We start from the raw sequence: 22,720 nt of genomic DNA, 5'->3' as shown, positions 1-22,720 counted from the left end.
TGCCAAGTTTAGTATAGATTTACCTGATAAATCTTCTGCAATAGCAAATTCATCCTTTATAGAAGAAAACTCCACCTCTGTCTGATTACTGGCATTCATGGACCCGCATCGTGGCTCATTCACATTGTCCTCAGCAACATCAGTTGGCTGCAGAAATGCCGTGTGGACATCCTGAATGTGTGCCTTGAGATCTTCATAAGATGGGGCTCTGAAATCACAGCCATCACACTGAAGCACCTCCATGATCTGGGTCTACCCTCTCACATTAGGAACCTGTGGCAGAAGTCAGAACAAAACATCTTAAGGAATGCACTAATCGCATACCTCGAGCTGATGGGGCTATATATCCATTAATGGGAAAAAATTCCAGTATCAGTAGATTTCTTATTGGACTTTGCCAATCGGAACATTGGCTAAAGAGAGGCAATCAGACATAATGGAGATGATGTCCTTGACCTCATAATTTCAAAGAAGGAAAAACACCAGATAAACATTTTCTAGCATGATTATGTCTTCCAATGCCATTTGTCAAGGAAACGTTGAGTACTTCAAAAGTTTCAGAAGCTTCTGAGCTTCTCCACTGAATCCAAATTTCTTGGTAACTTAATGTTGGCTTTGGTTCTGCCTTGGACTCATTTTCTTTTTAGACTGGAGCCATCTCAAAAGAAGACGATGTCCACACAGAAGAAAGGGAAAATTTCAACCTTCATTAGCTGTTTATTTAGTTGTTATTACCTTGGTGTCTTGTCACCAAATAGTGAAATAGTATTTAAATCTTTGGAGTGGAGGTAGAGCATTTTTACTGTAGCTTCTCTTATTTTAATAACTTTGCTGATATTGGGGTGCACCTCTATTTCCTCCCTTCTCCAAACAGTTTAGTTGTGGGGTTTTTTTTTTTTTCCATGAGCTAAATGACTATTTGCTCTTTTACTACCTACCAATTATAACCTAACAGCTTCTTCAATCTAATTAGGTCATAAAATATTTCTCATGAGGTTTTCAAACAATCAACTTTGGATGACAATCCAGTTTCTGTTTAAAGTTGCACCTTGGCACCTCGATTTGCATGAAGACAACAGAAACTTGCATTTTTGAAGAAGGGCTTCTAAGTCCTGACTTTATCTTTTTCCACTTCTTTCCTTTACAACCATGAAGTGCATACCTGGATGCAAAAAGCTGTGAACCTACCATGGAATAAATCAAAACTTGCCCAGCTACCTTCATTCTGCTATTTACTGTGTGACTGAAATATACAGAAAGCTACACACTAACTCAATGGAGAGTCCCACCATCAAGAAGTCAAAAATGTATTACAAAGGTGAAGTCCTTCCTATCTTAATGTATATTCTAAGTTGAGATACCCTGTTATTGTCTTAAAGAGTAAGTTACTTCATTAAGATCATCACCAACTCTACTGAGTCATTGTAATCTAGAACCAGATGTCCAAGAACTAACGCTGTAGCCAATGTATTTTATGGTGTAATACTCTATACTTTTACTGTAAAAGATAAATTATTTCTGCAGGAAAAAAAAGGTCCAGTAATAATATATTAATGTAGTGAAAGGAGCCATCACACAAGGATTTTCTATCAAAGAATGCTCCTCCTGATCGCATGCTAAAATAACTTCTGGCGAGTCCAGTTCTGGACAGACTGAGCTTGCAGAGTGAGCCACAGATATTTACCTCCTCTTCTTTCACCCAGCAATTTATCCTTTTTCAATAAACATTGAACTGTGCACCAGACTCTTTTCAGCTAAGTCTCAATATTCCAGATACACAAGCTTTTATGTCTAAGCAACAACCCAAATTGTGTGGAAGAGGTTGCTATCAGCTCTGGATCAAATTACAGCAGTCACTGAGGCCCCACCCCACTTCTCCTTTCGCACAGTCCATTAGACCTGAAAACAAATTTTTCCATGGTGCAGACAACTCCTGCATTTAGAACACTTCACAGAAAAAAGCAGATCATCCAGTGTGCACTCCCCATCCCCCAAGCTTAGTCCTTTCATCTCAGCCAAACAAGCCACAGCTCTGCTGAATGTGTTTATCACACTTTCAAGAGATATGAGCTCCTGCGTCACTGAAGCTCTAAGACTCACTAAGCTGCCCTAGTCCTCTGAGCTTTAGGGGCAGCCATTTTAGCTCAGAGCTTCTCCTCCGTGCACAACATGGCTTCTCCTGGATTCTGCTAGGCTAACAATCAGAAATGAATGCTAGAAGAGCAGGCTGGGCTCCTCCTATGCTCTTCTCTTCCCAACAAAGAATTAACTGTTTTCATTTCTCTTCGAAAAGCAGCACCTTTCTCCTCCTCAAATGTCATTCACCAAGATCTCCAAAGGTTCTTTTATTCCATGATTGATATGCTGGTTTGTTAGTCCCAGCAGAGCCCTGGTCAGAGAAGGATGACCCTGGGCCAGATCCTGTTCTACACCAGGATTTAGGGGTGCAGCAGGGGGACCTCCAGAATGCCTTGACTTCTTGGAAGTCGTCCTTCCACACACAGAAGACATACCATCCGACTCTGCTTGCCAGATTCCAAAGTCTAATGACCTTTGTTAATCACCAGCCAGTCTGTCTGCATCAGCAGACCCTGCCAACAGACACACCCTTCAACACAAAGGCTGTAGCTATTCCTTTTAAAGGAGGTTCTCTGAAAGCTCCATTGTGTAGCAGAGAGGAAAACAAAATCTCTTCCCTTCAAAACTTCAAGCCTTTAGAAATAATGCAACAAAAGGCTTTCTGCTGTGTGTCTTTTGGAAAGTTTAAGCCTGATTTGCACAACATCAACAAAAGTTACGGCTCTGCAGAAGGAAAGCAGGGCACCTTCGGCATTAAGTCATTCACCTAGAGATGAAATTCATCTCTCTATGTAGTTCTCTAGTATCTTGGTGTCTTCTGAAGCTATTATCAAGGATGCTAACTTCACTGAACACAAACACAAACTAACAGTCTCCTTGTTCTGCTACAAAGGAGATTAAAGGGTTATGAGATCAGAAAAAGAGCCACTGATTTGGAAAAAGAAGAGATGATGAAAGTGATTTCCTAATGGGTTCTAGCTTTCATGTTGTTGCAGCCTCTGCCTCAAAAATAGCTCAGAGCCTTAGAAGAGGTTAATCTCCAGGCCACTGAGAGAACCAGCATCAGGTAGAGCTGAATGGCCTTCAATCTCATGTCTGCGCCAAGTAATGAAAGGAGGATGTAGCCTACTTTGAAAGCCATCTTGCCTTTGTGTACACATTTCTCCTGAAGACGCTGACAGAAGAAGAAAACAGAAGTTGCTGGCATGGCCCAGTCAAAGAGAGAGAAACTTGATATGTTTATGAGATGGTACATGGGCACATGTGCAAAAAGTGACAGCAAGTGGAGGAGAAGGGAGTAGGGAAGGACAGAGACAAAAACACAATGGACATGAGGATGACCCATTCATGTTTTTGCAGCAGATGGTAATCCTCTAAGAAACCACAACCGAGAAAAAAAAAAAAAGGCAAGAAATAAGCTCTGCATATCTATTTCATCAATCCCGAAGAGCAGCAACCCTAAGAGGCTAACCTAGTCACTGATCTGCTATAAAATTATGATTTTAAGTTAAAAGCTTTGATCTCATATCTACTTACTTCATTTAATAATAATATGATGATGAAATTAGCAATATTTTTTCTCACCAAAATCAGCAAAATCAAAAGTAAAAGAGGAAGTTTCTCAACTAACTAAAAAGAGTCTATTTCAAAAGGTATTGAGATGAATCTGCAAATCGAACAAGCACCCTGTCTCTACCCCAGATATATGTCCAGGTCCTTCAAGGTCAAATAGGCCTCAGATGCCTAGACTTTAAACACCACCCATCATGATCCCTGCAAGGTGAACACAGATTCATTCTATAGTAACTGGCACCTAATGTGACTGGTGCTCCTAACATGAAACCCCTAGACTATCCTAATTAGTCACTGCCTTTAGTACTACTTACTCGTTGCTGATTTGTTCAGTTTGTATTTATAGTTTGAGGATTTCAAAATGTGGGGTTTTGATGGGGAAACCCAAAATCCAATTGTTTATGTTTGACAAATTCTTGAAGATATAAAGAACAACCAGAGATGATGTCAAAGATTTGAAACATATATACAGAAATGAGGAAAAGTAAATTATGGACAAAGCCTGCTCATTTTCAATCTTAAGAACACCAATTTTAATTTATACCACCTGCCCACCTACTTTCTGTGCTCAGAATTCCAGGGATCCATTATGCCTCAGTTTTCCTTCTTGTGAAGGACGAAGGAGACAAACCACAGCTTCATCGTTCATCCTTCCAACTCACTGCTCAGACGTAACTGGAGCGGGCAGGTGTTGACATTGTGTAGCATTCTTCAGGCCCGCCACCATCACTTGGTCCAGGTCAGCTTGGCAAACACTGCTCTTTAGTTTGAGGGCCCAGGAGCATAAATGTGGTCCTCAAGTCAAAATCCCAGCTGTCTTCAGGAAGTGATCAAATTAAAAGGCATAGGCCTTGCCTGGAGCTAACCTGTTCTCTGACTGAAGGACTGCAGCCCAGAAATAAAGCTGTGAAGCACCACAGCCATGTGATTCAGTAGCAACTAATTATAACCTTCAAAGCCTTTGAGAAATAGAACCAGAAACACCATAAGGTGCTTTTCCTCTGTCCACTCCAGAAACCTAGTTTCATTTATAAGACACTAAACTTCCCAGTTCTCCTCAATCATAATTCTAATAAAAGGCTCTCATTAGCACCTGTTGTTTGAACTTTTCTTAGTTTTCTTTCTTATGAATGGAAAAACCAATTATCCAAGGACAGGTAATAGAATACATAAATTCTGGAATAGTTCAGCTAGAAAAACAGAAAAATCAAGAAACTAAAGATCATTCTAAAAAATATATTTGCAGATCAGAAACTGTTGATATGCTGAGGTCAAAGAGTTGTGACGTGTATTGGGAAGTTAATATTTTTAATTGCAAGCCCCGGGACCTTAAGATGAAAAATTTCTTTTTTAAAAAAGACACTAGTAAACTCGTAAATGTTGGGTTGCTATTCTTAGCAACAAGGGGAGTTCTATATCACTACTAATCATTTACACTTGTTAAGGCTGAAGTAGAAGTTCTAATAATTTAATAATCATTTAAAGTGTCTTTCCAAAGAGTAATGAACTGAAAAGTTGAGGTGAAATCTCTTTCAGAAACAGTAGTTATGGAATCAAAACTACAAATGCAAATACAGAATGTCCAAATATATATATACACACACACATAATTATATATATATATAATTAATTACATACATATATATGTAACTAATTTTCTTGATTTAATTTTAACTCATATATGGGCATATGCCCTTCAAATTTAACAAGAGTGGGGCAGAATCAGTTCTTTTCTGAATAAATACAAATGACATAGGTACTATCTCCATGTTACAGTGTAAAAAAATAAACCAGCAGGCCAGGCACAGTGGCTCACACCTGTAATCCCAGCACTTTGGGAGGCCAAGGCGGGCAGATCACGAGGTCAGGAGTTCAAGACCAGTCTTGCCAAGATGGTGAAACCCTGTCTCTTCTAAAAATAAAAAAAAATTAGCCGGGTGTGGTGGCGGGCGTCTGTAATCCCAGCTACTTGGGAGGCTGAGGCAGAGAACTGCTTGAACCCAGGAGATGAAGGTTGCAGTGAGCCAAGATTGTGCCACTGCACTCCAGCCTGGGTGGCACAGTGAGACTCCGTCTCAAAAAAAAAAATAAAATAAATAATAAACCAGCAAAATAAACCAACAAGCAACTTCCAACAACAAGCTACCTCCAACAATCCCATAGCATTTGGTACTATTATAGATTCTGGCTCACCATGTGGTCTTCAAATGTCCTATCAAATGTTTATACTGTTTGCTACATGATCTAAGCAGTTCTGTGTACTCTTGGCAATTCACCACACTAATGAAAGGTTTAACATATCAAGGAGGATAAATAATTAAGGAATTCAGAAGGGAGACACAGCTGTTCTTCAAAACCAAATTTTCAGAAGAGAAAGGATTAATTTGCAATCACATATGTAACCCCCAATATGAGACTGAATTTAAATAGTAGCAGGGAAATACCATGAGACCAAGTCCTGCCAATGCATGTGGCCTCTGTTGTATACAGTTGGCCTGGTCCATCTGTGGGACCTTGTACATAAGCACAAAGTCTGAAACAGGCAATTTGCAGATTAATAACCCAGTCACCTACTGGACAAGGATGCTAGCCTTCAGGTTACTTTTTATTTTAGGTTCGCTCTCCTGCACAAAGTGTTTAAGTACTACAGAGAATGCTGGAGTACTATTTCTTAATAGATACCTTTGGGATCATCATTAAAATGAAATGAGCATCTAGGGATGTAATCCAAGTGGCTAAAAATGTTGGATATGTAAATAAGAAGTGATTCTGACCGAGTGACTTGTTATGAAAGCAGGTAGTGAGTGTCTCATACAGAAAGAGATACTACATACCTTCTGGAGAATTCATGCATTCCTTTGTAATGATATAAGGCTAATTGAGGCCAACAGGCCAATAGGCAGTCTGCCAGCTCTCCTGTCCGTAGAAAAGGAAGCGTGTGATTTGAATAAGGAGATAAAAGGAGAGAAGGGACAAGAAAAGAAAGGGAGGAAGCAGGCTGATATCTCAGTAGCTTTAGACTTCATTGTCTGTAAAGGGGAACTTGCAGTTCACTGGATAATTCTAATTCTGAGAAGCGTCTTGACAATTTTCTTGAGATGTGGTTTAGAAACAAAACAAAACAAAATGAAGATGCCTCCCCCTCACTGAAATTCTCAAAATGCAACCATGATAAATGAGATTCCAGCTCATCATGTCCTTTCAAATGATGGGAACCCATTCTTGGTGTCCTAAGAATGAGTAAGTGAGAAATAATACGTATTGAGGAATTCTCTGAAATGTCATGGGTTCACCAGGAAGTTCCTTGGAAACTGCAGCTGTTCTTGCCCTTGTACTTAGAACAAGAGATAACTGATTTCTTCCCTCCAGAGCTAAACCTCGCCCAAACAGCAGAGACAGAAAATCACGGTGTTGCTTTATCGACTCTTCAGAATGCTAGCTGGGTTTCTACCAACACTTTTCACACAAGAACTCTCATTATAAAAATTGTAAAATTAAAGGGAAGTTGTAGATATGCTGCTGGGTCTTCATTACAGAACTGATTAAGACGCAGAGTAAGCAGAAGCTGCAGTAAAAGTCATCTTCCACATCATGAAAGACCAAGATGTGAATTGAGAACTTTCCCTGGGGGCTGGTCAGCCTGACTGACCTTGGGCCTTGGGTGTGTCTTCATGGCCCCAAGAGTTCCTGGCTCACAAGATTCAGCTAAACATACCAAGTCTCAATTCTGCAGATTCAGTGAATGAATCCAGAAACCATTTTTAACAACTTACCTTGTTTTCTATTACTATGAAAAGAAAAAAAGTGATATATGGCCACTGACTTGTGGAGGGTGTGAGGAAGTTTTGCTGAAATAACTTCTTTTATCTGGGGAAAATCTCAATCTAATCTCCCCGAGACTTGCTCACTTTTGTGTGCTCATCATTTGCTCAAAAAATTCAAACAATTCACTCCTTTAGATGAGAATGATTCTGAGCCTGTCTCCATCAGTGGCAGCCTCTGATGTAATAACCCTTCTAGTCTATTTTCTTACAGCAGACAAAACTGATTACCTAAGCCTGGCACTTGAATCTGTCTGTCTGTGTGTCTTTCTCCAAACCATGGTTTCTAATATAGCTACCCTGTGAGGATAAAGTCCTAAACTGCCTACTTTCTGAAAAGGCAGACAGTGCCTGAGCCTATGTAGACCATACATGCTTTCAAGTCCTCCTACTCAAGGGGACTGTGATTTTTTTTTTCCTCCTCTTGACTTCTACCTGTAGCAGAAGCCAATAGAAGGCTGTCCTTCTCCCTTACCAAACTAACCAACTGGCTCATTCAGATCCATTAGTTTTCCTACCCTTGCTTCAACAAATTAATGCAACCTTATAGCAGGAAAAAACATCGTATGTGTTTCCATATGGGAGTGGAATATACCCCCAAATTAGACATTTTCTAAAAATGAAAGCTAAGAAATTTCTTTTCTCTTGCAATCCCCCATATACTTTTAGTAAGTAAGTTCATTCCTAAAAATTCCTACATCCCAAGAACCGAGTGGAAATCTTAGACATTTGTCCACCAACACAACAGTAGACTTTATTATCAGGTGAAAACACTACAGTGCTCAGTTAAGGAGCCAAGCCTCACATTCCATAAATCCTTAATGATAAATCCCACTTTTGCCCAAAAAAGTAAGGTTTTTCAGCATATCCACTGTTGAGCTATTTAAAAAACAAAAGACAAACAAAAAAAGGCATACAGAAATGCCTATCTAGTCAATTAAGGAATTTGTTCTCAGGTCACTAAAACCAAAAAGTGACAGTAGGTATGATGTCTCTGCCTGCCATCTTCACCTTGAGAACAAGTCTTTTGAGGCCCTTACTTTGATCATTTTGCTAAATGAAGAGATTAGATCATGATGTTCAACCTTTTTGTGCAAAGGACCTGTTTTACAAGATTTTCCTCTCATATTTTGTAAGATTTTTTTTCCTGATTAAATTCATTCCCTTACATTTTATTATTCAGAGACATATAAATGCCAACCTTCATGTGACTGCCTTCTTATAAATTAAATCCAGGGGCTTTCCTTGACAACTCTATCTAAAGTTAGCCACCACTCCCAACCCCTACAAAATCTATAAAATTGAAATCCCTACTCACAACACCAACCCACACACACAGTTTCTCTCTACTGCAATACACTACTTTATTTCCTTCACTATTGGCATGACACTTGTTTGTCTGTGGTCTTTTCTTCCCACCAGAACACAAGTACCCTAAGAAGGAGTCTAGATCTGTCTGGCTTACATTGGGATCTTCAGCCCCAGGAGCACTCAGTGTACTCAACAGGTACTCAGAAATATGTGTTGAATGAAGGAAGGAACAAACGAATGAACTAGAGCTTCTGAGTGATAGGATTCCAACCAATCAAAAGAGATTGATCATGAGTGTTAGATTACTAACCCTGTGTTGTCATAAAGCAGTAGTTCCAACCAGGGGTAATTTTATTCCCCACTCGCCCCAACTTGGGGCCGCTTGGCAGTATCTGCAGGCAGTTTTAGTTACCGTACCCAGCATCTGTGGGTAAAGGCTAGGGATGCTGCTAAGCATTCTACAATGCACAGGACAGCCCCCACAACAAATAATTATCTGGCCCCAAATGTCAATAGTGCTGAGACTGAAAACTAAATGATCTCCAGGTATTTTCATTCTCTGCATATAACCCACCTGTCTTTAGAGGCCCTTCATGGGGTCTTGACTGGGGAGTCTCTGGATCCTTAGAGGGTCAACAAGTTCTCTCCCAAGTCCACGATTTTATAATTCTATGGTTTTAAATGATCTTAGCAGCCCTCATACTATATGATATCATGAGTTTTCAGTTTTATTTTTCTAATTTGGGTATCTTACCAAAAATGTTTTCAGAAAACAAAAAAAAAACCCAAGGTGAATGTATGTGATTGGTCTTTCCTACTGATACAGCCCTTGCACCCAACTAGGACAGTTGATAATCCTGTGGGTTTGTGAGTAAGGGGCAAATGTCATTAAAAATGATCAAGTCAGCTGGGCACAGTGGCCTTTGCCTGTAATCCTAGCACTTTGGAAGGCTGAGGCAGGCAGATCACTCGAGGTAAGGAGTTCAAGACCAGCCTAGCCAACATGGTGAAACCACTTCTCTACTAAAAACACACACAAAAAAATTAGCTGGGCTTGATGGCAGGCGCCTGTAATCCCAGCTACTCGGGAGGCTGAGGCAGGAAAATTGCTTGAGCCTGGGAGACAGAAGTTGCAGTGAGACAAGATCATGCCACTGCACTCCAGCCTAGGTCACAGAGCGAGATTCTTTCTCAAAAAACAAAACAAACAAACAAAAAAAGTTAAGTCCTTATCATGTGGCCTCTGACTAAAATGTCTGTGAAAAACAATGCATATGTTCTCCTCTCCAATGTGTAAAATCATCTTCTTTCAAAGTGACAGGGCCCCAGGCTACTATAAGTCACTCTTCAGAGGATAAGTAATGCGTTTTTTTTTTTATTCTTATATCCCCAGGGCCCGGCATAGGTCTGGCTTTGATGAGATTTGTGCTATGAGTACTAACTGTATGCATGCCTGCTTTCCAGGAGAAAATTAACCAGTGGTACCAAATCGAACTAAATGTTCAAGAACCTAAGGAATTCCAGAGAGCATTCATGAACAGCAAAACAAAACAAAACCTAGTGCTTATGAAGCTAATGAAGCTACATCGCAGTGGTTAGCCGACTACTGGGAAACTAGCAATTCTAAGTCTCCACTAGCAATTCTAAGTCTCCACTAGCAATTCTAAGTCTCCACTTATCCATGAGTTTTAAATAAATGACCATCCCCCTTTTCCTCATCATCCATGGAGAAGCTGCCCCTGGCTGCATTGTTCTACCTATGTGTTTATAACCCTGCTAAGCTACCCTGAACTGATGTGACACCTGGAGTCATCACCTGACTACACTTGAGACCATTTGGTTGCCTTCCCTCCACAAAGCCTTTTTTATTCTTGTTTGCAAAGAATCCTGGAAAGCCTGAGGAATAATTCTGTCCTATAGCTCAAAACTGCATAAACATTTTCAGTGGAGGGAGTATAACAAAATTAGGTAGAAACAGAATTTTTTCTTCTTAGCCTCCCTGAAAGATACTGAAACAATATTATTTGTGCCTTCCTTAAGTCAAAGAGAAGACTACTCTAAAAGTTAACCATCAATAGGTTCATCGTGTCCAGTGGAGAGGAGATCTTAAAGACCAGATTTCAGAATAAACACAAGTATCTCCTCTACCCTGAATTCACACCCAGGAGAGTAACTGAAAAGGTACAAAATCCATTTTTTGCAGTTTGACTATTCAGAGAACTTCTTAGGCATGCAAGCAGTGTGTTTATACTTTGGAAACACATTTGGAAGACTGAAAGTTGCTGACAAAGGTATACACAGAAGAACAAGAGCTGTAACACTGAATTATCTTTAGAATCCAACCTCATGGAGTCAGAACAAGGTTATGTAGTAGCTTTATGCCTGCCAAATCTACCCCACGAGAAACATTGTCTTGTTTCTTATGGAAAATGTGCACTGCCAACAAAGTCACTGAAGAGGCTAGCTGAACGAGCCTTAGGAGGATCTGGACATAGCAGGGTCGGTTCATGTAAAAAGGAAAGGAGAAGAGTAGTCAGCCTTACAAATGTCTGTCAAAAAAAGCCAGCCTCTTTGGTGGCACACCTAGGGAGTGTCTCAGACTAATGATAACAGAATATTGTTGATACTGGATTTCGCTTCAAATTATATACTGCATTCTGAAACCAACTGCAACTTGGAATATTGTTCTCTCTTTACTAATATATTAATTTATCTTTATCCTTTATTTCTTTATTCATCTAACTTTATTCCTAGAGGGTATCTATATTCATTTGTTGGGTATTTAAAAAATCTAAATGTATCAGAAAGTCTAGGAATCATCTTTAACTTTTAAAATATCTCCCCTAAGGGTCTCTTAGAAGAGTCTGTTACCATTCTGAAGAGAATAGCTTAGAAATCAGGAAGATGTTGAGATCTCTATGTTTGTTCATGGTTTTCCTCCATGTAGAACACTTTTACCTGCTTTTGGAAGGTCTAAGTAATCCCCAGCCTTTAAGACAGTGGTTCTCAAAGTCTAATCCCTGGACCAGCAGCACCAGCATCACCAAAGAACTTGTTAGAAATGCAAATTATTGAGTTCCACCCAAGACCTGAATCAGAAACTCTGGTGTTGAGGTCCAGTAATCTTTTCTACATATTCTCAGGGTGAATCTGAGGTCCAAGCAAGTTTTAAGACCAAGCTCAAGTTTTCCTTCCTGTATGAAACAGTCCCTGAGACCACCAGCTAGAATAGTGACCATTCCCGCTCCACTGCATTGGAGCCCTACTTTAAAATGCTGCCAACTGGCTGAATACAATAATAACTATGCAGTCCTTGAAGAGCACAGGAGACAACTACTGTTTGCAAATATTTAACTTCTTGTTTGGGAATTAATGAGAAAATACTAAGTTGCAGACCCAGCATCAGAAACTAACATGAGTACACTCATAAAAGACAATTACTCGTCTTGAAAGAATGAAGACTGTGGCTACTGCAAGTGCTGATACTGATACTCATCTCCCTTAAAAGCTTCAGAAAGGTTCATGACATGGTGTCCTTGGTATTTCTAAAGCAGGACATGGATCCACAAAGGAAAGAATCAGGGTATTTTACCTGGAAAATACTAAGAGTTTGGGTAAATCCTCAGGATCCTAGACTCTTCCATGACAGGAAGCTTTCATGATAAATAAAATCTTATTAGAAAATACCTCCAAGCTTAGAGTGGTCATTTGATTGTTGCCCTAAAGCTATACTGCAGGGCTAACCTCTCAGTTAAGAATCAACATCTGAAGACACCGATGTGTCTGGAAATCCCTCAAAAGAAGGATATATGCTTTAGGCTAACCAAAGAAATTTCCAGAAAAAAATGATGGCTAATTGTCTCACACTGCTAACAAAGGCTTGGCTAGGGAAAATAAAAGACAAATCATACAGTTTGGCCACACCAAACCAATAAACTTACATGACCCTTGAATCAAAAGCAAGACTTAAAACTTAGAATCATGAAGTTCAGAGAGAAAAATTCAACGGTGTCCATCCCAGGAACCTAGCCAGAACCCTTCTAAACTGCTGAAGAACTACCGAAGCAAGTCAAGCCATCAAGACACAAACTCAGGTTCTAAAAGCAGAATTAAGCAGGGCTTGAGGAGGGGATTTAAAGAGATGTTTCTCTCGTTTTTTGAGGGCCAAGAAAAGGTTCTGCTAGTTATGCCCCGAAGACAAATGAGTTATTAAAAAAAAACAAAAAACAAACTAAGACAAGGGGTGGAGGATGACAGAAAAATATGGCATGGAAAACACCCATGGAAAAAATCTATTTTGAAGGAACAGGACACAGAAGAAAATTATATACAACAATTAACAGAGATTCTATGAAAGAAGAGATCAAAAACAAGATGACAAGACATCAGCACAAGATGAAAGAGAGGCTGGCAGTTGAAGAAAGAAAATGATGACAAAAATAATATCATTGCAGAAGTAATAAATATATTAAAGTTATAAGAGGTAAAATCCACAAATCAAAAACAAAGTTGATGATGTGGAAAACAGTCTTCAAAAAACTGCACAAAATGCAGAGGAAAAAGACAAGTAGATGAAAGCAAGTGGAGATGATGACAGATAAGAAGGTTTGAAAACAGATCGAACATACAGATAAAAGGTTTTGTAGAAGTAGACAGCAAAACAAAACTAAACTAAATATGCTTCAATCTGTGGTAGAAAATACTTAGTTGAAATAAAAGAGTATCTGATATTCCAAGAAAAAGTAAGACTGAATTAGTAAAATTGAAGCATCGTGGTGAGGTTACAGAATTTCAAGGCTAAACACTGAATCCTATATATATCAAGACCTTTAACAATTACTCAATTATAACAGAAAAAGTCAGGTGTCTTCTGACTTTTTCACGGTAACATTTGATGACAGAAAAAAAGTGAAGCTATGTCTACAGAGGCTCAAGAAAGAGAGAACAATACCCAAGTAATCAATTCCCAATTAAGTTCGCAACCAGTTTTTTAATATATAAAAATAATAAAAAATGATTTTCTAATTAGCATAGTCAGAGAATGCAGCATGTAAGTAACTTTTCTTCAAAATACAACCAACAGAAGGTTCAAAATCAAGATCTCAAGAACAGGAAATTTAGAGGTAAGCAGAGGCTATGAGCACTGAATCCACTCACATTTAAAACTACAATTGAATAATTGATAATACTTACAAAATAAAATTATAATTCCTTAAATCATCCCATAATAACTATAAAAGTATGTAGAATTGGAAAAAAAAAAACTTAACCATAATAAAATACACAGATAGAAGTGCAAAAGCTTTAGAGGATAAATATAAACGGGCAGAGGTGGCTCACGCCTGTAATCCCAGCACTTGGGGAGGCAGAGGCAAGTGGATCATTTGAGGCCAGGAGTTCAAGACCAGTCTGGCCAACATGGTGAAACCTGTCTCTACTAAAAATACAAAAATTAGCCGGGTGGTAGGGGCACGTGCCTGTAATCCCAGCTGCTTGGGAGTCTGAGACAGGAGAATTGCTTGAGCCTGGGAGGCAGAGGTTGCAGTGAGTCGACATCATGTCACTGCACTCTTGTCTGGGTGATAGAGTGAGACCCTGTCTCAAAAAAATATATAAAAATAAATGTGCATATATGGGCAAATATTCTCAACTTTCATAGCAGGACAAAAATAAATACACATATTGTTTCATTTGTGAAGTTAACAAATTTCCAAATAAAGGTGTAAGAACATTAATTTAGTAATAAAAATAAAAACAGACTATATAGCTTTGAATTACTAGAGGAAAGAACTCAAAAGAAAATGCAGATTATATAATAAAATGAAGAGGACAAAGGAAATTACACAGAAATATAAAAGAGAATGCATAAAATTAATTAGAATTAGGTATATGTGATATACCAATAAATGTGAACTGGATAATTCTTCCTCTGGAAAACATCCCCAGAGTAAATTAAAAAACAATCTCTAACTGGATTTTGTCTATAAGAGACACATACATAGTAAAATGATACAAAAAGTTTGAAAATCTAGTATCATTAAACATATACCAAGCAAAAGAAAGAAGAAATCATGATTAATATTATTCATGGTTAAATTTAAGATACAAAAGCTTTTAACATGATAAAGATGAATACTTAATAATGTAAAAGTACAATCCACAATGAAGATTTATTATGAATATTTATGTTCTCTAGCAGCACCAAATAGATAAAGAAATAAAGATGGCAACAGATACAAGAAATAGGCACAAGCACTTAGCAGATTAACTGGAGAAAGACCACCAAGGATATAATTCATACAATTCATAAAATTGAGTTAAGAGGTACATTTCATATTCTATATCTTGAAATAGAAAACATATTTTCATTTCAAGTATCTGTGAGACATCTACAAAAGTTTTCATGTGCCCATGGAGGTTTATAGAAGTATTTAATGCTAGAATTAAGAGATAATAAATTACAAATTTAAAAAACAGTACATAATTTCTACTTACAGTGAAATAAAGGTATGTTAAAAAAAAAAAAGAAGAAAAAAGAGAAGAAAAATCCCAAACATTTGAGAAAATTTTTTAACATTCTCCTAAGCAATTTCTGGGGTAACCAGAAATAAAAACTCACCAGTAGAATATGACTTTTAAAATGCTATGTATTTAAATGTGGAATCTGGTAAAAGCAATACTTAGAGGAAACGTCACAGCTTTATGAACATTATAAATCAAGAAATAACAATACTAAATGAATCAAGCATCTAACTCAAGTCCAGGGGGAAATGGAAAGACAGAAGAAGAAAAGTGGAAGAAAAGATTTGGTTACAATAAAAATAAACTCAGGAATCAATATATTAAATAATAAGGTAATTTACTCAGCAACTTTATTTTTTAAAAATATGCTATATAAAATTAAATTAAAATAATTAGCTAGCCTAATTAACAACAAAAAGGGAGGAGGGCAAAACATAAATATAGAAAATAAGTATAAGTAGAAGACAATATCCAAAAATGTAAAGGAAAATGTATTACAATTTTAAAATTACCATGTAAAACTCATGGCAATATGTGCAAAACTAATGTAATGTGTCTAGAAACACACATACTACCAAAGTTAATCCAAGAAGAAACAATATCAATGAAAGACTAGCAAACAGTCAAATAGTCAACCTAATCGCCAAAGCATCTTAAGTGACATTAAGGAATCAGTAAATCAGATGCTTTTTAAACTGGTCTAAAGTATAAAGCACAAGATTGTTACCAATCTATTTCCAAAGCCAGTGTGACATAGATTACAGAGCTTAGTCCACAATAAATACTAATAAAAAGCAGAGCAATGTCATTTAGAAATATTGAGGCCGAAATTCAAAATAAAATCCAGGAGCTCATTAAAGAAATATCCCTCCAAGATCAAGTGGGGTTGACTGAGAAAAGTCAGTTTCAATACAAGAAAATCTATCAACACTCCACTATATTAAAAGGTCAAAAAAGAAAATAATAATTTTATCAGTATCAAAGAGGCTGAACAGCACTTGAAGCAATTCGAGATAAACTCAGTGTTGTACTTAATGATGAAACATTAGAAAAATTATAAGTCAAAAACCAGACAAGGATTATCACTGGTACTTAGCATTGTTATGGAAATGCTAGCCAATGCATTTGTACAAGAAAACAAAGAGAAACAGTTACTATAAAAGAGGACATAAAGTTTTCAAAATTTACAAATAAGGTAAATTATCTAGGTGTGGGTTCAAGTGAATAACACTTTCATTTTTTACTTAATGATGTGAAAAATTTTCAACAAATTTCAACACTTCAAACAGTTTAAAATAATCATCAAATGTAAAACAACTGGGGTGACTGGTAAAGTACTAGTTATCAATAAACTCAACTTTCTTACTCCAGATTACTAAGAATGTTAACTCTTCTGCTGACAATGACTTTTTTTTTCCCACCCTGTCTGGGATTCTTGAATGACTACTTCTAAGTCAGTAACCTCAGACAATCCATATTCAGTGATTTTAGAAACTCCAGCCTTAAGGTTATAAAGATAATTTTTTACTAATTGTATCTGTATATCATCAATTCTCAATCAACACGTTGCTCTACCCATGCATTTAAAGGAAAAGCAGGGATTTCTGGTATCATGGCAGAAGAGAGGCAGGACTAGATTGCAGCTCCAGGCAGAGCAGCATGTGGAGGCTTGCATTGTGAATTTTAGCTCCAGGTCGACTGCAAGAACAAACCAGCAATCCCAAGAGGACCCAGAGGCCCTCAGAAAAAAGCAAACTTCTCCTGCAGGACCCGGGAGACACCGCAAATACTGTGAGTGCCCCAACTGCAGAAATGGGAAAGGGAGACCCTCCTCTCCCAAACACACACCCCTGCTGGAGAAGCTGAAGGTCTGCTTGCCAGAGAAGTTTCTGACTTTACCTGGAGCTGAGTCAAATTAGAGAGCCAAGCAAAATACAGTGGTAGAGGAAGCAGCAGAAAGGCCCTGGGATCTCACTGGGTCCCCAAGCAGCCCATTCCTGCCTGGCATCACAGGGATCCATTGGGACGGTGGCCAGAGGAGAAGGGGGTAAAACTCCACAGGGAGAACGAACTCTCTAGCTGAATTCTGTAACAATTTGAACGGGGTGAGAAGCCTCCTGACCAGAACTCGGAGGAGGGCACAAATCCGACATGCAGACTACACAGGTATGGAAGAACTAAAACCCTTTTTTCTCGCAGCTGGGAGGTGCATGGCTTCAGAGAAATTTTCAAGCCCATCTCGCCCTCCACCTGGAAACAGACTTGGGGCTATTGCGGGGGTCACAGTGGGAGTCATACCGGTCCTTCATGACTGCTGGCTTTCCCCCACTTCCCTGAAAACCTGCATGACTCAGCAGAGGCAGCCATAATCTTCCTAGGTACACAACTCCAGTGACCTGGGAATCTCACCGTCATCCCCCACAGCAGCCACAGCAAGACCTGCCCAAGGAGAGTCTAAGCTCAGAAACACCCCGCCCCACCCCACCTGATGGTCCTTCCCTACCCACCCTGGTAGTGGAAGACAAAGGGCATATAATATTGGGAATTCTAGGGCCCCGCCCACCGCTGGTCCCTCTCCACACTACTACAGCTGATAGTTTTTAGAAAGTGCCACCTCCTGGCAGGAGGCCAACCAGCACAAAAATAGACCATTAAATCACCAAGGTAAGGACCTTCACAGAGTCCACTGCACCCTCTGCCACCTCCATCTGAACAGGCGCTGGTATCCATGGCTGAGAGACCCCTTAGACAATTCACATCGCAGGACTCTGTGCAGAAACCCCCAACCAGCCTGGTGCTGGGTAGACTTGCTGGGTAGCTAGACCCAGAAGAGAGACGACAATCACTGCAGTTCGGCTCGTAGGAAGCAACATCCATAGGAAAAGGGGGAGAAGACTACACACCAAGGGAACACCCCGTGGGACAAAAGAATCTGAACAACAGTCTTCAGCCATAGACCTTCCCTCTGACAGAGCCTATCCAAATGAGAAGGAACCAGAAAACTAACCTTGGTAATATGACAAAACAAGGCTCTTCAACCCCCCTGCAAAAAAAAAAAAAAATTACACTAGTTCACCAGCAATGGATCCAAACCAAGAAGAAATCCCTGATTTATCTGAAAAAGAATTCAGGAGGTTAGTTATTAAGCTAATCAGGGCTAGACCAGAGAAAGGTGAAGCCCAATGCAAGGAAATCCAAAAAATGATACAAGAAGAGAAGGGAGAAATATTCGTGTAAATAGATAGCTTAAAGAATAAAACAATCAAAAATTCAGAAAACTTTGGACACAATTTTAGAAAAGCAAAATGCTCTGGAAAGTCTCAGCATTAGAATTGAACAAGTAGAAGAAAGAAATTCAAGCTTGAAGATAAGGTCTTCAAATTAACCCAATCCAACAAAGACAAAGAAAAAAGAATAAGAAAATATGAACAAAACATCCAAGAAGTCTGGGATTATGTTAAACGACCAAATCTAAGAACAATCAGTGTACCTGAGGAAGAAGAGAATTCTAAAAGCCTGGGAAACATATTTGGGGGAATAATTGAGGAAAACTTCCCCAGCCTTGCGAGAGACCTAGACAGCCAAATATAGGAAGCACAAAGAACACCTGGGAAATTCATTGCAAAAAGATCTTCACCTAGGCACACTGTCATCAAGTTATCCAAAGTTAAGACAAAGGAAAGAATCTTAAGAGCTGTGAGATAGAAGCACCAGGTAACCTATAAAGGAAAACCTATCAGATTAACAGCAGATTTCTCAGCAGAAACCCTACAAGCTAGAAGGGATTGGAGACCTATCTTCAGTCTCCTCAAACAAAACAATTACCAACACAGAATTCTGTATCCCCCAAAACTAAGCATAATATATGAAGGAAAGATATACTTGTTTTCAGACAAACAAATGCTGAGAGAATTTGCCATTACCAAACCACCACTACAAGAACTGCTAAAAGGAGCTCTAAATCTTAAAACAAACCCTGGGAACACATCAAAACAGAATCTCTTTAAAATATAAATCACACAGGACCTATAAAACAAAAATACAAATTAAAAAGCAAAAACAAAAAACCAAAGTACACAGGCAACAAAGAGCATGATGAAAGCAATGGCACCTCACATTTCAATACTAACATTGAATGTAAATGGCCTAAATGCTCCACTTAAAAGATACAGAACCAGAAGCACAGAATATATAAGAAGTCACCAACCAACTATCTGCTGCCTTCAGGAGACTCACCTAACACATAAGGACTCACATAAACTTAAGGGGGTGGGAAAAGGCATTTCATGCAAATGGACACCAAAAGTGAGCAGGGGTAGCTATTCTTATATTAGACAAAACAAACTTTAAAGCAACAGTGGTTAAAGGAGACAAAGAGGGACAGTATACAATGGTAAAAGGCCTTGTCTTAACAGGAAAATATCACAATTGTAAACATATATGCATCTAACACTGGAGCTCCCAAATTTATAAAATAATTACTCATAGACCTAAGAAACGAGATAGCAGCACAATAATAGTGGGGGCTTCAATATTACACTGACAGCCCTAGACAGGTCATCAAGACAGAAAGTCAACAAAGAAACAATGGATTTAAACTATACCTTGGAACAAGTGGACTTAACAGATACATACAGAACATTTCATCCAACAACTGCAGAATACACACTCCATTCAACAGCACATGGAATGTTCTCCAAGATAGACCATATGATAGGCCACAAAACGAGCCTCAATAAATTTAAGAAAACTAAAATTATTTCAAGCACTCTCTCAGACTACAGTGGAATAAAACTGGAAAGCAACTTCAAAAGGAACCTTCAAAGTCATGAAAATACATGGAAATTAAATAATCTGGTCCTGAATGAGCACTGGGTCAAAGATGAAATCAAGATGGAAATCTAAAAATTCTTCAAACTTAATGACAATAATGACACAACCTATCAAAACCTCTGGGATACAGCAAAGGTGGTGCTAAGAGGAAAATTCATAGCCCTAACTGCCTACACATCTACATCAAAAAGTCTGAAAGAGCAGAAAAAGACAATCTAAGGTCACACCTCAGGGAAACAGATGAACAAGAATAAACCAAACCCAAACCCAGCAGAAGAGAGGAAATAACCAAGATCAGAGCAGAACTAAATGAAATTGAAACAAACAAACAAACAAACAAAAATACAAAAGATAAATGAAACAAAAGCCAGTTATTTGAAAAGATAAATAAAATTGATAGACCATTAGCAAAATTAACCAAGAAATGAAGAGAGAAAATCCAAATAACCTCACTAAGAAACAAAACAGGTGATATTACAACTGGCACCACAGAAATACAAGATCATTCAAGGCTACTATGAACACCTTTATGCACATAAACTAGAAAACCTAGGAGAGGCGGATAAATTCCTGGAAAAATACAACTTTCCTTCCTTAAATTAGGAAGAATTAGGTATCCTGAACAGACCAATAACAAGCAGTGAGACTTAAATGGTAACTAAAAAATTACCAACAAAAAAAGTCCAGGACCAGATGGATTCATAGCAGAATTCTATGAGACATTCAAAAAAGAATTTGTACCAGTCCTTTTGACACTATTCCACAAGATAGAGAAAGAGGGAACCCTCCCTAATTCACTCTATGAAGCCAGCAGCACTCTAATACCAAAACCAGGAAAGGACATAACCACAGAAGAAAACTACAGACCAATATCCTTGATGAATATAGATGCTAAAATCCTTTACAAAATACTAGCTAACCAAATTCAACAGCATATCAAAAAGATAATCTACCATGATCAAGTGGGTTTCATACCAGGGATGGAGGGATGGTTTGAAGTATGTGAGTCAATAAATGTGATACACCACATAAACAGAATTAAAAATAAAAATCACATGATCATCTCAACAGATGCAGAAAAAGCATTCGACAAAATCCAGCATCGCTTTATGATTAAAACGCTCAGCAAAATCGGCAGAGAAGAGACATACCTTAATGTAATAAAAGCCATCTATGACAAACCCACAGCCAGCATAATACTGAATGGAGAAAGTTGAAAGCTCTCCCTCTGAGAACTGGAACAAGACAAGGATGCCCACTCTCACCACTCCTCTTCAACACAGCACTGAAAGTTCTGGCCAGAGCAATCAGACGAGAAAGAAATAAGGGGCATCCAAATTGGTCAAGAGGAAGCCAACTGTCACTGTTCGTTTGCTGACGATATGATTATTTACCTTGAAAACCCTAAGAACTTCTCCAGAAATCTCCTAGAATTGATAAAAGAATTCAGCAAAGTTTCCAGATACAAGTTAATGTACACAAATCAGCTCTTCTGTACACCAACAGTGGCCAATAAGAGAATCAAATCAAGAACTCAACCTCTTTTACAATAGTTGAAAAAAATAAAATAAAGTACTTAGGAATATACCTAACCAAGGAGGTGTAGAGGTGAAACACCCCTACGAGGAAAACTACAAAACACTGCTGAAAGAAATTACAGATGACACAAATAAAAGGAAATACATCCCACGCTCACGGATGGGTAGAATCAGTATCATGAAAATGACCAGACTGTCAAAAGCAACGTACAAAGTCAGTGCAATCTCCATCAGAATACCACCATCATTCTTCACAGAATTAGAAAAAACAATTCTAAAATTCATATGGAACCAAAAAAGAGCCCACATAGCCAAAGGAAGACTAAGCAAAAAGAACAAATCTAGAGGCATCACACTACCTGATTTCAAACCACACTGTAAGGGCCTAGTCACCAAAACAGGATAGTACTGGCATAAAAATAGGCACGTATACCAATGGAAGACAATAGAGAACCCAGAAATAATCCCAAATACTTACAGCTAACTGATCTTCAACAAAGCAAACAAAAACATAAAATGGGGAAAGAACATCCTTTTCAACAAATGGTGCTGGGATAATTGGCTAGCCATATGTGGGAGAATGAAACTGGATCCTCATCTCTTACCTTATACAAAAAGCAACTCAAGATGGATTAAGGACTTAAATCTAAGACCTGAAACTATAAAAATTTTAGAAGATAACATTGGAAAAACCCTTCTAGACACTGGCTTACACAAGGATTTCATGACCAAGAAGTCAAAAGGAAGTGCAATAAAAACAAAGATAAATTGCCGGGACTTAATTAAACTAAAGAGCTTTTGCACAGCAAAAGAACAGTCAGCAGAGTAAATAGATGTGGGAGAAAATCATCCACAATCTATACATCTGGCAAAAGACTAATATCCAGAATCTACAACGAATTCAAACAAATCAGTAAGAAAACAATCCCATCAAAAAGTAGGCTAAGGACATGAATAGCCAATTCTCAAAACAAGATATACAAATGGCCAACAAACACGAAAAAATGCTCAATATCACTAGTGATCAGGGAAATACAAATTAAA

The 22,720-nt window shown here is 38.3% G+C and overlaps 1 protein-coding gene across 1 annotated transcript in view; it reads right to left on the bottom strand.

Annotated features, from left to right (window-relative positions):
* Window positions 1-22,720, bottom strand: part of ZNF462 (zinc finger protein 462) — a 154,539-nt gene that overhangs the window by 93,911 nt on the left and 37,908 nt on the right. The window contains exon 2 of the mRNA XM_011948242.1: window positions 24-273. Coding sequence (XP_011803632.1) covers window positions 24-243 — 220 coding nt within the window. The 5' untranslated portion in view covers window positions 244-273. The remainder of the gene's footprint in view (window positions 1-23; window positions 274-22,720) is intronic.

The sequence above is a fragment of the Colobus angolensis genome, unplaced genomic scaffold (genome assembly GCF_000951035.1).
Source record: "Colobus angolensis palliatus isolate OR3802 unplaced genomic scaffold, Cang.pa_1.0 Scaffold276, whole genome shotgun sequence".
NCBI classification, from domain to species: domain Eukaryota; kingdom Metazoa; phylum Chordata; class Mammalia; order Primates; family Cercopithecidae; genus Colobus; species Colobus angolensis.
This window is presented reverse-complemented; position numbering and strand designations above follow the sequence as displayed.